General features: G+C 38.4%; 1 protein-coding gene across 1 annotated transcript in view; it reads left to right on the top strand.

Moving 5' to 3' along the window:
* drosha (drosha ribonuclease III) overlaps positions 1-13,690 on the top strand; it is a 182,847-nt gene that overhangs the window by 120,607 nt on the left and 48,550 nt on the right. The window contains exon 25 of the mRNA XM_088322279.1: positions 7,461-7,618. Coding sequence (XP_088178405.1) covers positions 7,461-7,618 — 158 coding nt within the window. The remainder of the gene's footprint in view (positions 1-7,460; positions 7,619-13,690) is intronic.

Below are 13,690 nucleotides of genomic sequence, written 5' to 3'. Positions count from 1 at the left end.
GTTAAGAAGAAGATGAAAGACACCAGACCTACAAATGCAAATGAGCTGAAGGCCGCTATCGAAGCATCCTGGGCATCAGTAACACCTCAGCAATGCCACCGGCTGATTGCCTCCATGCCACGCCGGATTGATGCAGTAATCCGTGCAAAAGGATTCCCAACCAAGTACTGAGTGCATCAATGGACATTTTCAAATGTTTGATTTAGTTTTGCTGTTATAAAATTATTTTTTTACTTGGTCTGAGGAAGTATTCTAATATTTTGAGATAGGATTTTTGAGTTGTTTTCAGCTGGAAGCCAAAATCAGCAATATTCAAATAATAAAAGGCTTGAAATAGTTCAGTTGATGTGTAATGAATCCAGAATGTATGACATTTTTGTTTTTTTAATTGCATTACAGAAAATAAAGAAATTTATCACAATATTCTAATTTTCTGAGACAGTCCTGTATATATGTATGTATGTATTTAATCTTAGCTTCACTCAAGGCTAACACATCAATCTTCCTTTTAGTCATCATCCTTCCGACCCCTCTTTCTTCCACTCAGTCGCTTTACTTCCACACCCTCTCACATTTAGTGACCCTATAACTAGGGTTTGCCAGACCTGTATGATGCAGCAGGGGTAAACCAGTGAAAGTGTAACGGTCATTTTGTAAAGAAGTGTTAATATATTCTACTATCTCTGGTTTACACTGCACATTTTTTGTCATTCAATGTACTTGAGATGTGGTCATTTTTCTAGGTCTGGATCGTGGTTTGTGTTTGGAGTGGGATTTTGGGTCCTAAAATCACACTAGTTAAGAACGAGAAGCAGTTATTTGGAAGCAATCATATCAGTTATCTAATTACCTAATTATCTATATCAGTGCTTTTGAAGTCAATGCACACTTTTTTTATTAAAAAAATATCCAGGTATACCATTCATTGAAAATGTTTAAAAATTATTGAAATCATATAAATAATCCTGTTGCCTAAATTGATGAGTTATTTTAAATATATAATTTGTACTCACAATGGCTCAGGAGGTAACAAAGGTTAATTTTTTTTGTTTATTTTTGCTGTAATTATGGATTTTGATTTTGAAGTTGTATTTATTTTCTTTACTCGTTCTAACTTTTTTAAAGTAAAAATAATCATCAAACTCAGTAAATTATTTGCAAGATATTTACTTTATTTGATATATGTATATATATTATTTTTGCAGTGCAATCTTAAACAGCTGATTCAAACAGAATCCATCCATCCATTATCTGCACCGCTTATCCTCACTAGGGTCGCGGTGGTGCTGGAGCCTATCCCAGCTATCTTCGGGCAGTGGGCAGGGGACACCCTAAACCTGTTGCCAGCCAGTCGCAGGGCACACGGAGACAGACAACTCACTCACTAATTCACAGCTTGGGACAATTTGGACCGGCCAATTAACCTGACATGCCTGTTTTTGGAATGTGGGAGGAAACCGGCGTGCCTGGAGGAAACCCATGCAATCACGGGGAGAACATGCAAACTCCACACAGGAGGGTCGATCTTATGACTTCAGCACAGTGCTGTACACGCGCTAACCACTGCTCCTCCGTGCTGCCCTCAAACAGAATACGTTATTATATATACTGTACTATCTTATGAGCAGATAATTTGTCTATAAAAAATAAAAAAGTAGTCTTCTCAGTAGTTACTCAGCAAAGATATTGAGCAATAGTATGCTTTTCCAAATATAAAAATGGGCAATTTCCTTCGGCACACTGTACAACGTCTAGGCACACTGGTTAAAAAACTCTAATTTACATAGTTATCTAGAACCATTTGAGTTCTAGAGTGTAAACGGGAACCGAGAGCACATTTGGTGTTGGAAGCCCCGTCAGGCAGCAGACAGTGACGACTTTCATTCCTTTCCTGAGTCCTTTTGGTTTGCTACCGATGTCACGTCTTAATGCGGGGAAAAAGAAAGAAATGCAATCTTGATCAGGTTACAGTGACACGTCGCGCTACATTAAGCGTCAGTCAAGCCGCCACCTGAAAAACGGCTCAAAAATAGAAGCTCTTTCTTCAGTTTTTGTTTTTTATGCCAGTTTGGATGCCATTCAAAAGATAATCAAGGCTTTCATTTTGCACTTAAGCCCTTTAGGTGTAATGTTGTCGACTGTCAAAACAAATCCAGATGATGTTTCCTCTGGCTTGGAATCGGAAAATTTGAATTTGTGCTCTGGCGATGTCTTGTCTGGGATTTTTTTGTGCACAGGACATGCTCATCTTTTTTGAAATCATGCTTATAAAGATGTGTGTGGTACAGCCATTCTCTTAGTTACGTATTTCCCAGAATACAAACATCTACTTTTCTACCTATGTTTAGAACCATAAAGGTATTTTGTGGGTTTTTCTTTCACCACTAGGAGTGCTATAACTCAATAGGATCAAAAACAAGAAACGACAAATCAACACAAATACAGAGCTTTTTTCTTTAGCAAATAAATTTACCAACTGATAATTATTTTACTATCCTCACTCCTCCATGAGGACGTGTTTTAAATTGCTAAATGAATAATCCCAGATAAATTGCCGCCATATTAAAAGGTACTGTTCCAACACATTCTTAGTTTAAATTGGTTGTACATGTGCAGCAAATTCCACATTTTTCAGCCTGGATATCTGTGACATATATTCCAGTCCAGCTTTCATTTTTTGTTTTATTTTATAAAATGGAGTGTGTGTGGTTTAATTTCATGTGAGTAAAATATGTTTGATGACATTAAAAAAAAAAATGCAATGCTACAAGGCCCTGGGCTTCGGCCTTCTTTGTTGCAGTTGTTCAAGGGGGCAAAGGCCATGTAGGGCCCTCTTTGCGCTGCTGTCCTGGAAGAACGATAGAGCAGGCGTTCCCGCCTACCCTTTTAAATTCTGATCAGGTCATTGGTCAATGAAGGCGTGTACTGTGACCGGTCGACGTTTCCTGTTGACACTTTTCAAAATAAAGTGCTCCAATTGACTGATTGATGAAAGGACACACACCAAAATAAATCTCTGGCATTGTTCACGATGACATACATAGGCACCTAATTAATTTCTTGATTACAAATGAACACTCTTGGGGTTTAAAACTTAATTATACAGTTGAAGCGTCTGGTCACTTCTTGTAAATGAAGGAAATGTCTGTCCGTGAGCCCTGGTGTGCAGTTCAGGGTGGTTTATGTAATGCGATTTTCCCAGCGGGAACCACAAAGAAAGGAAAAGGGAACTTGTGTCTCGGATTGTGAGTTTTTCCATTTGTTGGAATAGGTTAGCAAAGCTGTATTTGTGGCAGTGTAGTCCCCGCCAATATCAATGACAATATAGGCAATTCAATTCAAAATCTGCGAAGAAGTGAACCAGCTTAAAGGGAGGCAAAAAGTAACGAGGGTTCTCTGTACTTTGTACATCTCGGTGTCGGATTTACGTCTTTTCTTAGCATGTAGTGAAAATATCTGTGGCGTTTGATCCGCCAGGGATCGGCATAGCTCTTTTTGGACTCTCCTCCAATGGCGAGGCTTTGAAGCCCTTTCAAAAGTCTCTTTTTTTCCCCATTTTCAACCCTCACCTCAGCCAGCACCTTTGAAGCTTGTCTGGCCGGCTGCTGACCGCTCCCTGAAGGATCAGCAAACCCTTCAGATATGGTCACTTTCCAGGCCTGACATTTAATTAAGGCAACTTGGAAAGGAATGCCATCGTCAAAAGACGCAGTGGTGACATCATGACCGGCGGCGGCGCAATTAAAAACAGTCTCACGGCAAAGTCGATCATTTGCGGTTTCCGTCGGAAAACGACTCGCCGGCGCTCGAGGACGGCAGCGGAGGGCTTGTTTTGTGTTGTGGGCGAGCGGCAGCTAATGAAGCTAGCCAACAAGGTCAGCGTCTCCCCTCGCAAAAGGATGTCTCGGTCAAGCTCGCGCTTGTAGCACGCTGAGACCAATTAGACGGCTCTGGTAGCCTAATTAAGGCGCCCGTAAGGACGCCTTCTTGATTAAACAAACATGCATATACATATTTTCTTAGCATACTGCTTTTTTGCTGATGAGAGGCGCGTGAGAGGAAGTATAGATTTTTTTATTTTTTTATTTATTTTTTATTTTTATTTTTTTTATTGCTGGACTGGACAGGCCTGGTGTGGAGGAACAATCCTTGGTGGGCAGCAAAGTATCCTTTAAAGTCTATGATCTTCTTTCTGGACTAGAAGTGAAGCAAGAGCAATATAAATTGAGTGTTTCGAGTCTGCAAGAAGGACAAGTCGCTTAATGAGTAGCAGCCCATGGTTGGAGTGCGTCTCCAGGCTGAGGAAAATGGCCAATTGGTCCATTTTGGCCCTGTGTGCAAGGAAAAACATGAAGAAAAATATTTTGCTGTAAATGAAATAAGCTGTGTCGCTGGTGTCTTTAGGCCACTTAGACTTTTCTTTGCCAGTTCTTCTTAAGACGATAATCAGTTTCAGGCAAGATTGTTTTAAATGTCACCAATTTCTCATCACAGTTAGAGATTTTCCTCTTGCCCTCTTCAGTAGTGAGTCTTAAATCTGATTTTTTAAATAGCATTTTGAGCGCCATTGACAGCTATTGACCTCGAACTCCCCATGTCCTGGCAACTGCAACTATTATTTTAAAAATCCATAATTCAGTCCATTAGTTATTTTGGGATGAATCTGATAAAAAAAAACACATTTTTAATTTCTCTTTATTAAAATATTGAAGTTTTTAAACAGGCAGAAAATTAGTGCACAAAACAACAGACTTTTCTGTAATATTAAACAATAAAATCTAAGTGTTTGTCAAATTGCTTAACAGACAAAAATTAATACAAATGTATGTTATACACCTGCAAGTATGTAAGATATGTTGTTATAAAAACTTACTGCACTCTTTTTTGCATTCATTTAATGTGCGCATAAATCGATTGACACAATGAATCACTGATGAAATTCAACGGTTTTAACATTTTAAGTTAAGAGGGAGCCAATGCAGGTAAGCAAAAATCGGGGTAATGTGATCAAACTTTCTTGTCTTAGATAAAAGCCTCGCTCCAGCATTTTGTACCAGCTGAGGGCTCTTGATTTTGGACTTCGGGAGACCGGAGAGTAGTGCATTACAGTAATCAAGACGGAAAGGAACAAACGAAATGAATTATAACCGCCGCATCCGACTAAGACAGCATTGGGCGAATTTTAGCAATGTCGCGAAGATGGAAAAAAGTTGCTCTAGTAATATTCTTAACGTGTGTTTGAACGGACAGATCGGGGTCAAATATGACACCTACATTTTTGACTAAGTCACTCTGGGTGATATTGCATTTGTCTATGTTCAGAGCAATGTTTGAGAAGTCATGGCCTTTAGATGGACCAATAACTAACATTTCGGTCTTTTCAGAGTTAAGGTGCAAGACGTTGCGTGACATCCTTTGTTTTTTCTCAGTGAGGCAGGCCTCCAAATTTCCAGTTTAGCGTGGGAGATTCCTCCATCGGAAGATATAGTTGAGTGTCATCTGCGTAGCAATGGAAACTGATATTATACTTGCGAATCCCTTTTCAAGGTTTCTTCATTTTCCTCTGAGTTTTTCTTTGCCCTCATGTAGGTTCTAGATCAGGGGATGCTGTAATAATAGTCTGTGGTTTGCAATTATCTGTGGTCCGTGCAGCCCTTTGAGACTCTTTGTGATTAAGGACTATAAAAATAAACATGACTTGACTTGACTAATTTATTTTTGTAATTTGTTGTTGCCCTGGCCACAATGAATTCCTAAAATTTTCTAAAAATATTTAAACAAACCGCGGCCCCAACAAAATTGCTCAAGTAGAATGACAGGCAACCCCAGGCCCGGAAACGCCAAGCCCAGCGGTGCCGGGCCTTTATGCGTGTTTTTTTTTTTCATTTACATACATTTTAGTTCAGTATTTGTATTGGCATCCCTAAAATTCAAAATAATTTCCAATAAATAATATACAGAAGCCAGTACAATCACAACAGCCTCTACACATGCTAAGCTGATCTCAAGCTCTCCCACCCCTTGTGCACATAACAAAGTGATAGTGAAGCTCAAATATTGGTAAAACGACACAAAATAATCAGTATAGAGTTCTGTAAAAATATACTTTGCCCTCTTCCTGAATGTAGTGTTTTTTTTTTTGCATATTTATCACTCACCAAAGGTTTCAGATTATGATACCAATTTTTATATCACACAGAGACAACCCAAATACAAAAGGCACTGTTTAAATGTGGATTTTATTTATCAAGGCACCATTAAGATCAAAACCTATCGTGCCCTATTCGAAAAAGTAATCGCCCCTTGGACCTAATAGTGATTTGGGCCACCTTTTGCAGTGATAAAACAAATCCAATCTTTAGAAAAAAATAGTAATGAGTCTTTCCCAATGCTGGATTGATGGAAGAAAAACAGACTTTTTGGAAGATGTGCAGCCCATTACTTCTGGTGTAAAAATGGCACAGCATTTGACAAAAAGAACATGATGCCAACAGTAAAGCATGGTGTTGGCAGTGTGAAGATCTGGGGCTGCTTTTCTGGCTTGTGACCAGGACAACTTTCTGTGGTTCATGGAATAACTAATTCTGGTGTTTACCACAAGATCCTGAAGGAGAACGTCCAGCCAGCAGTTCCTGCCCTCAAATTCAAGCGTTCTTGGATCATGCAGCCGGACAAGGATTCAAAATACACCAGCAAGTCCACCTCTGAAGGGCTTACAAAAACAAAATGAACGTTCTGGAGTGGCCAGGTCAAAGTTGGGATTAAATCCAAATGAGATGTTCTGGTTTGACCTTGAACGGGCAGTTCATGCTAGAAAAGCCTCAAGTATGTCCGTTTTGGCCAAGAAGAGTGTGTCAAAATTCCTCCACAGGGTTGTGAAATACTACCAGTCATCGGAAACGTTTGATTTGTGTTATCGCTGCCTAAAGTGGTCCAACTCAAGCGAGGTAGGTTCAGGGGCAAATAACTTATTCACACAGGACCAGATGGGTTCGAAAAAAATGTTGTGCCATAATAAATTGAATCAACACTTCAACACTGCATTTTGTATTTCCTTGAGTTGTCTCTGTGATAATAAAATCTGATAGATTATCTGAAAACTTTGTGTGATAAATATGCAAAATCACAGAAATCAAGAAGTGGGCAAATAATTTATAACTGTACTCTACATAAATACTTGGAATCTTTCTATTAAGTAGTGCCTGTTGATTGAATATTTTAGTGTGACAGTAAGAGACTAATTATCAGGTGTATTTTTCTGTCGGAATGAAAACCATTAGGCAGTTATCAGTCCAATCGTTTTCCTGTTGATAATTATCGTGTACCCCTCATTAGTTAGTCATTGGTGTCGGTATATATAAAAACAACAACAAAGAAAAAGCCTGCATCGTATTGTAAGTTTAAAATGTTGCCAAAATGTTTTGTCTTGAATTGAAGGTGCAGGCTTTTTCTGTTTTCAGGTACAAGAGCCACAAACGGACCGTCAGTTGATCTCGACGTCGCCTGTTCTGCAGAAGCTGATGGATTTCGAGACGTCCATCGGCGTTCTCTTCACGCACGTCCGACTGCTCGCACGAGCCTTCACGCTTAGGACCGTCGGATTCAACCACCTCACGCTGTGAGTCAAGTTTTAAAAATTGTTTACATTTTTACAGTGCTACTCCTTACCTATGGAGAAATACTGTATTTACCAGACTTTAAGTTGCAGTTTGTTTCATAGTTTGGTCGTGGTTGGGACTTATACTCCAGTGAGAAAAAATATGTCATTGTGTTTACAATTTTTCTAACCCTGCGTTTTCAATTTTAACGTTGCCCGTAATTTATCAAAACAACTGAAAAGAGTTGACCAAAAATGTAAAGGAAAATAAAATCATATTCTCCCGATTACATAGTGAAATATGCAGCCGAAAACCAAAATCGAGCAGCAGAAAGAAAGTTTGGAGTTAGCAAGAAGCGGAAGTGACGAGAAGTCTGACGTAAACGACGTAGAAGCGGAGAAAGGAAGCAGCCTATTGTCCTCCCCAGAGTTGGAGGAGTTGTTTAGCGGTAAAAGTGACACTGGAGACGAATATCTGATTGGATTTAGTGATTCAGAGTGAAGCTGGCATTTTGGTAAGCATGTTCTTTATGCTGGAGCTGTATGAATAACTCTTAGTATGGTACTGATGAGCATGTCTACAATATGCGTGTACGTATAACATTAGTATACAGTTTTCCCTATTTTATTTATATTTGAAATTACTTCAAGATGACATGAAAGTTTTTGGTGTGGGATTTCTTTCAACTACATTCCCCCCAAAAATGTGACTTACACTCCAGGTGTGAATTATACATGTTTTTTCCTTCTTAATTGCCCTATTTTCTGCACTATAAGGCGCACCGGGTAATAAGGCGCACCCCCGAAAAATGGATTTTTGTCCTATATTTTTCATACATAAGGCGCTACAGTGGGAACGTCAACAAAACAGTCAGATAGTTCAGTCAAACTTATTAACCCCTGAACATTCCGACGGCTCACAAAGAAGCAAATACGTGTCTCAGACATGTACGGACACAGTGTATATATAATATAAAGCCGGGGTAGCTCACCAAAGTCATCTTGCAGCCATCACATTCAATAATAATACGCAACAATGGTCCACTTACATTCATGAGTGTTGCTAGCTGTCAGTTTAGCCCCATAATTCCTGTTTACAATTACAGACTATAGTACTAAAAAATGTTTTCTCCGGGCCGTTGAGCAACAAAACGTTTTCGGCCAATTGCAGGCTTTGTTTGCTCCGCTTTAGCCCATGCGAGCCTCTAAATGCTAAAAAGGACCCGCCTCTTTTACCTCCGAATATCTTTAGCCAAAGTTACCAATTCAAATGATGATTGACACATCGGTTAGGAAATGAAACGCCGGTATATATATGCCAGCATACACCGCGGACTACTTCGCCTACGGGGGAAAATCTAGCAATTGGCCGAAAAAGATGAATGTGAATCACATGTCGGTTGGGTTGAACTACGGCATAGGGAAAACATTTTTTAATATTCTGTATTTGTAAATATTTTACTCTCCTGGATTTACTACACTCACGGTTGTAAGAAGACCATTTTCCCCCTGGGATTTATATACCGGCGTTTCATTTCCTAACCAATGTGTCAATCATCATTTGAATCAGTCACTATTGGCTAAAGTTATTCGGAGGTAAAAGGGGGCGGATCCTTTTTATCATTTACAGGCTCGCATAGACTAAAGGGGCGAAACAAAGCCTGGAATTGGCCGAAAAAGATGAATGTGAATCACACGTTGGTTGGGTTGCACTACGGCATAAAGAAAACATTTTTTAATAGTATATAGATGGAAAGCTAAGCCAGTTTGACCCACCCCCTCATTTGAAAAACATTTTGTTGTGACTAAATACATAAAGATATAGATAATGAAATAAACGACAAAATAAGAAGCAAAAGAAATTACATAACACATGACAAAATACCTGCCAAAATAAATAAAAAATATATCAATGACAAAATATTAACACAAGAACACACAACGAAATAAATGACAAAATACACGAGACAAAATACATGACAAAATAAATCCAGAAAAAAAAGACAAAATATATGACAAAATACACAACAAAGTACAAAACACAAAACAAAATATACAACAACATAAATGTCAAAAAAGACTGAAATGCATACCAAAATAAATAAAAACTTGATTCATTGATGATTTTATTAATTTGAATTGTATATATGTAGCTTTTTTATATTTATATTTATTTTTGCACTCATTCATTGTTTGCTGTCTGATATATCACTGTTAATGCCTTTCGTGCTAGTTTCTCCCGTTTTTTTTTGGGGGGGGGGCTTGTTTTGTTTTTTTGCAGCTCTTGGTTCCAAAAACAAGTGCATTGCGTTAAAGTTAGTGTATATGTTGTGTATTATTGTGTGTTTTTGTGTGAAAAAGCTGCTAATGAGCCAGTTGCCTCTTGTTTGTGTTGCTCCGAGCGCTTTGACAGCTAATGCTAATTAGCGTTAGCAAGAAAGGCCGAAACACTATTGGCAGGTAGGCGCTCCAAGCCGTAATTGCTTCAATACACCTCAGAAGAATAAAACGAAAACAATTGTTTCATATTTCCGCTACTAAAGGGACTGTGTGTATCACTGAGCGCCTCCTAGTTATATAACAAAAAAAAGTGTTTTTAGTTCTTATTTAATCTTTCTTTTTTCCTCTCATTCTCTTTTATTTTCCTTTCCATTTGTCTCTGTCGTTTTTTTTTTTTTTTCATTGAATATTGTTTCTTTCATATTTTTCCTTCCTTTTTCTTTTTTTCTTGCTTTTTTGTTGCTTTTTGGGTTTAGTTTTTTTGTTCTTCTTTTTACTTTTTCCTTGATTTTGTCTCTTGCTTCCTCTCTTTTTCCTGCTAATTTTATTTCCATTTTTTCTCATTCTTCTTCATTTCTTCTTTTTATTTTTTTATTTTCACTTTCTTTTTCTTTTCATTATTTTTCCTTTTATCGTGTTCTCATTGTTTCTATTATTATAATTTTCATTTTTTTCATCTATCATCTTTTTTGTTTTTGTTTCTTTGCTTTTCTTCTCTTATTTTCTTTTATTTTTTACTTGCTATTTTTCTTTTTATTTTTGTATTCTTTATTTCTCATCAGTTTTCGATTTTATATTTTGTTTTCATTCTTTTTTCTTTCATTCATAATGGATTTTTTCAGTTTTAATATTATTTGTTTTTTACTTTTGTGTACTTTTGTTCTTTATTTCTTGCTTTTTTCTTGCTATTGTTTTTCCTTTTGTTTTTGTGTCCCTTTTTCCTCTGTTCTTTATCTTTTCGAGTTTTTTTCTTTTTTTTCCTCTTATTTTTAAAGCTTTCTTTCCCCCTTTCCTTTTTCTTTTCTTTCTTTTATTTCTCATCTCATCTCATCTCATCAGCCGTACCGCTTATCCTCATCAGGGTCGCGGGGAGGCTGGAGCCCATCCCAGCCATTTCCGGGCAGTGGGCAGGGGACACCCTGAACTGGTTGCCAGCCAGTCGCAGGGCACACAGGGACAGACAGCTCATTCGCTCATTCACACCTAGGGACAATTTGGACCGGCCAATTCACCTGAAATGCATGTTTTTGGAATGTGGGAGGAAACCGGAGTGCCCGGAGGAAACCCACGCAAGCACGGGGAGAACATACAAACTCCGCACAGGAAGTCTGGAGCTGGATTTGAACCCACGACAGGTTCCCGAGACATGAACTGTGCCGCACAAGCGCTAACCACTGCGCCGCCGTGCTGCCTTTCTTTTATTTCTTTTATCGTATTTGCAAAAGGCCAGGCAAAATAAGAAAAAAAAAGAAAAATGTTGTTGTTAGGTTACTTAGAGTTGATGTAGCACTGGTTTTTTGTCCCACTATACATTACAGCAGCATCTAGTGGTCAAGTATTACACACTGTCCCTTAAATGTGCCTTCATGAGCTGCTTGAGTTGCTTTCTTTCTTGACCCAATGTACTACTTCCCCATCAATTTGGTGTAGCGGACCAAGCTAGGTGGAGCTAAAAAGAGGCCATTTTCTTTGGAGGCCAACAAAACGCCAAAGGTGACCCGAAAGTGGGTCGAGCCGCAGAAGACGAAAAAGCAAAAGATGAAAGGTCAGACCATCAGGTAGGCGGCGTATGAGACGGCGGACGACCTCTGAACTCGTTCCTGGAAAAAATGGCCGGTAGTGGAGGTGACCCTGCCGTGACCCCACCCCATTCCGGCCCACACAGAGTCTAGTTCTTACTTCAATCTTCTCTAGTCTTTTTCCAATTGAGGCAATTAAATTGCATGACTATTTGTGCCTGTAAATGCCTTTTCCCTTTATTTAATAGAAAGGGATGTAACCAAATTTAGTGTATTCATTAGTGTACAAAGCTTCCCTCTAGTTTTTTATTAAAAATCTGTATTAAAAGTTCCTTCACTTTCTATCAGCTTAAACATTGCGGTGGATGCAATAGAAATCGCACCCGGGTAGCGGCAATGAGTGGGTTGAACCCTAACCACTGGACCACAAGTGATATAGATGACATATAAAGCTTTTTACCTTAATTCAATAGAAACGTAACCAAACAGAATTTGACATGTATCTATGATCGCTAGCTGATTTAGCTTCAAACAGCTTGGTTTCTATTTAATTTAAAAACTGAGATATGTAGGAATTGGTTTGTACCTTTTTCAGCTAGCCTCTTAGCTAAATCACTAGAATGCTGATCATTGTGTTGGTTTGTACATATTTTGAGCTACTTAGTACTATTTTGAGCTACTTCATGTATAACACTCTTTTTTTTTTTACTTACCTGGGTACGCGTTATACACAAATTTTACTGGATTACTAAAGTAACATGATTGACCCGAAAAAAAAAAATGGACCCCAAAAATGTGACTACCAGATACAACCAAAATATGACCGGAAACAAACAAAAAAATCACCCAAAAACCGTTAACTTCAATGGATTTTGAACCTGAAAGGAGAACAGGGGGAGAATTCTTCAGATAAGAAAGGCGGACCTGTCTAAAAGGCCCTCCCCCTAGCCTTTATTTTTTATTAAAACTCCTAGGTTACAAAAGCAGATACAACCTATTTTTGTGGAAATCAAAGAACAGCAACATGATTGGCAAAAAGTCAAAATATAACAAAAAAAAATGAACAAAGATTGACTCCAAAACAACTGATAAGTTTAAAGTTTGGTAGGCACTCCAAAAATGGAAAGAAGACATCACTCAATATTCAATTTGCAGATGAGCAAGAGAGGATGAACAATAAAAACCCAGAATACTAAATTCCAAACCTGTTTTAGAGGCCCTCCCTTGAGTTCTTTCTTTTCATTGAATCTCCTAGTTTACAAAAGCAGATTTGCCTTAAAGGGTGTGGTGGTCAAAGAACACCAACCTTATTGGCAATTAGCAACAATGATGTCAAAACAATAAACAACATTGTGCAATAATAGCCAAAATAAGGAACTGATATCCTATGAAATATTGTTTGCTGGTATCCAATATCAAATCTGGAATAAACTTAGAACAGTGGTCTAAAACCACGGGGCCACGGACGTGTACCGGGCCATAGGTTGTTTGCTACCGCACTGCACAGAAAGAAAAAAAGTTGCCTTCATTTTAGCAATAATTGATCAGTCACAAAATATCGCTGACCCCATTCGCACAACATTAGATGCAATGGGATTAAATCCCGGATCACAGCGTTGAATCTTAAGCACTACACCACTAGGAATATAGATGACATGGAAAAAGGTGTTAGATTTTATTTAATCATCATACTATTCTTTACTCAGGTGACATCGTTGTCACATACATGATTGAAATCATTTATTGAAAACGTAAACTTTGAACACTGAAGCAAAATTGAATGTATAATGTATTTTTTAATAATGTCCTTCAAAGTTTGATTTATCATCATATGCACCCAAAAAATTGACCTATATCGGTATTAGCGTTTTTATTTGCGGGCCGATTGTTTAGGCTCAGATGCAGCTGGGCCTCTCTCTCCCCCGCTCCTACTTCTTCCTTCCTCCTCCCTCCGCGTTACCCACCCTGCGCCTTCTGATTGGATAAGCGACCTGAGGTTGAGCCACTGAAGCAATAGGTTTCCCGAACTCCAAACACTCTAGACCAGAATCAAGCCACTGATATTGGGTTTTTA

This window comes from Urocampus carinirostris, chromosome 18, assembly GCF_059441175.1.
Source record: "Urocampus carinirostris isolate Australia breed hairy pipefish chromosome 18, RoL_Ucar_1.0, whole genome shotgun sequence".
Classification (NCBI taxonomy): domain Eukaryota; kingdom Metazoa; phylum Chordata; class Actinopteri; order Syngnathiformes; family Syngnathidae; genus Urocampus; species Urocampus carinirostris.
Note: the sequence above shows the minus strand (reverse complement) of the source record. Positions and strands in the feature narration are given on the sequence as shown.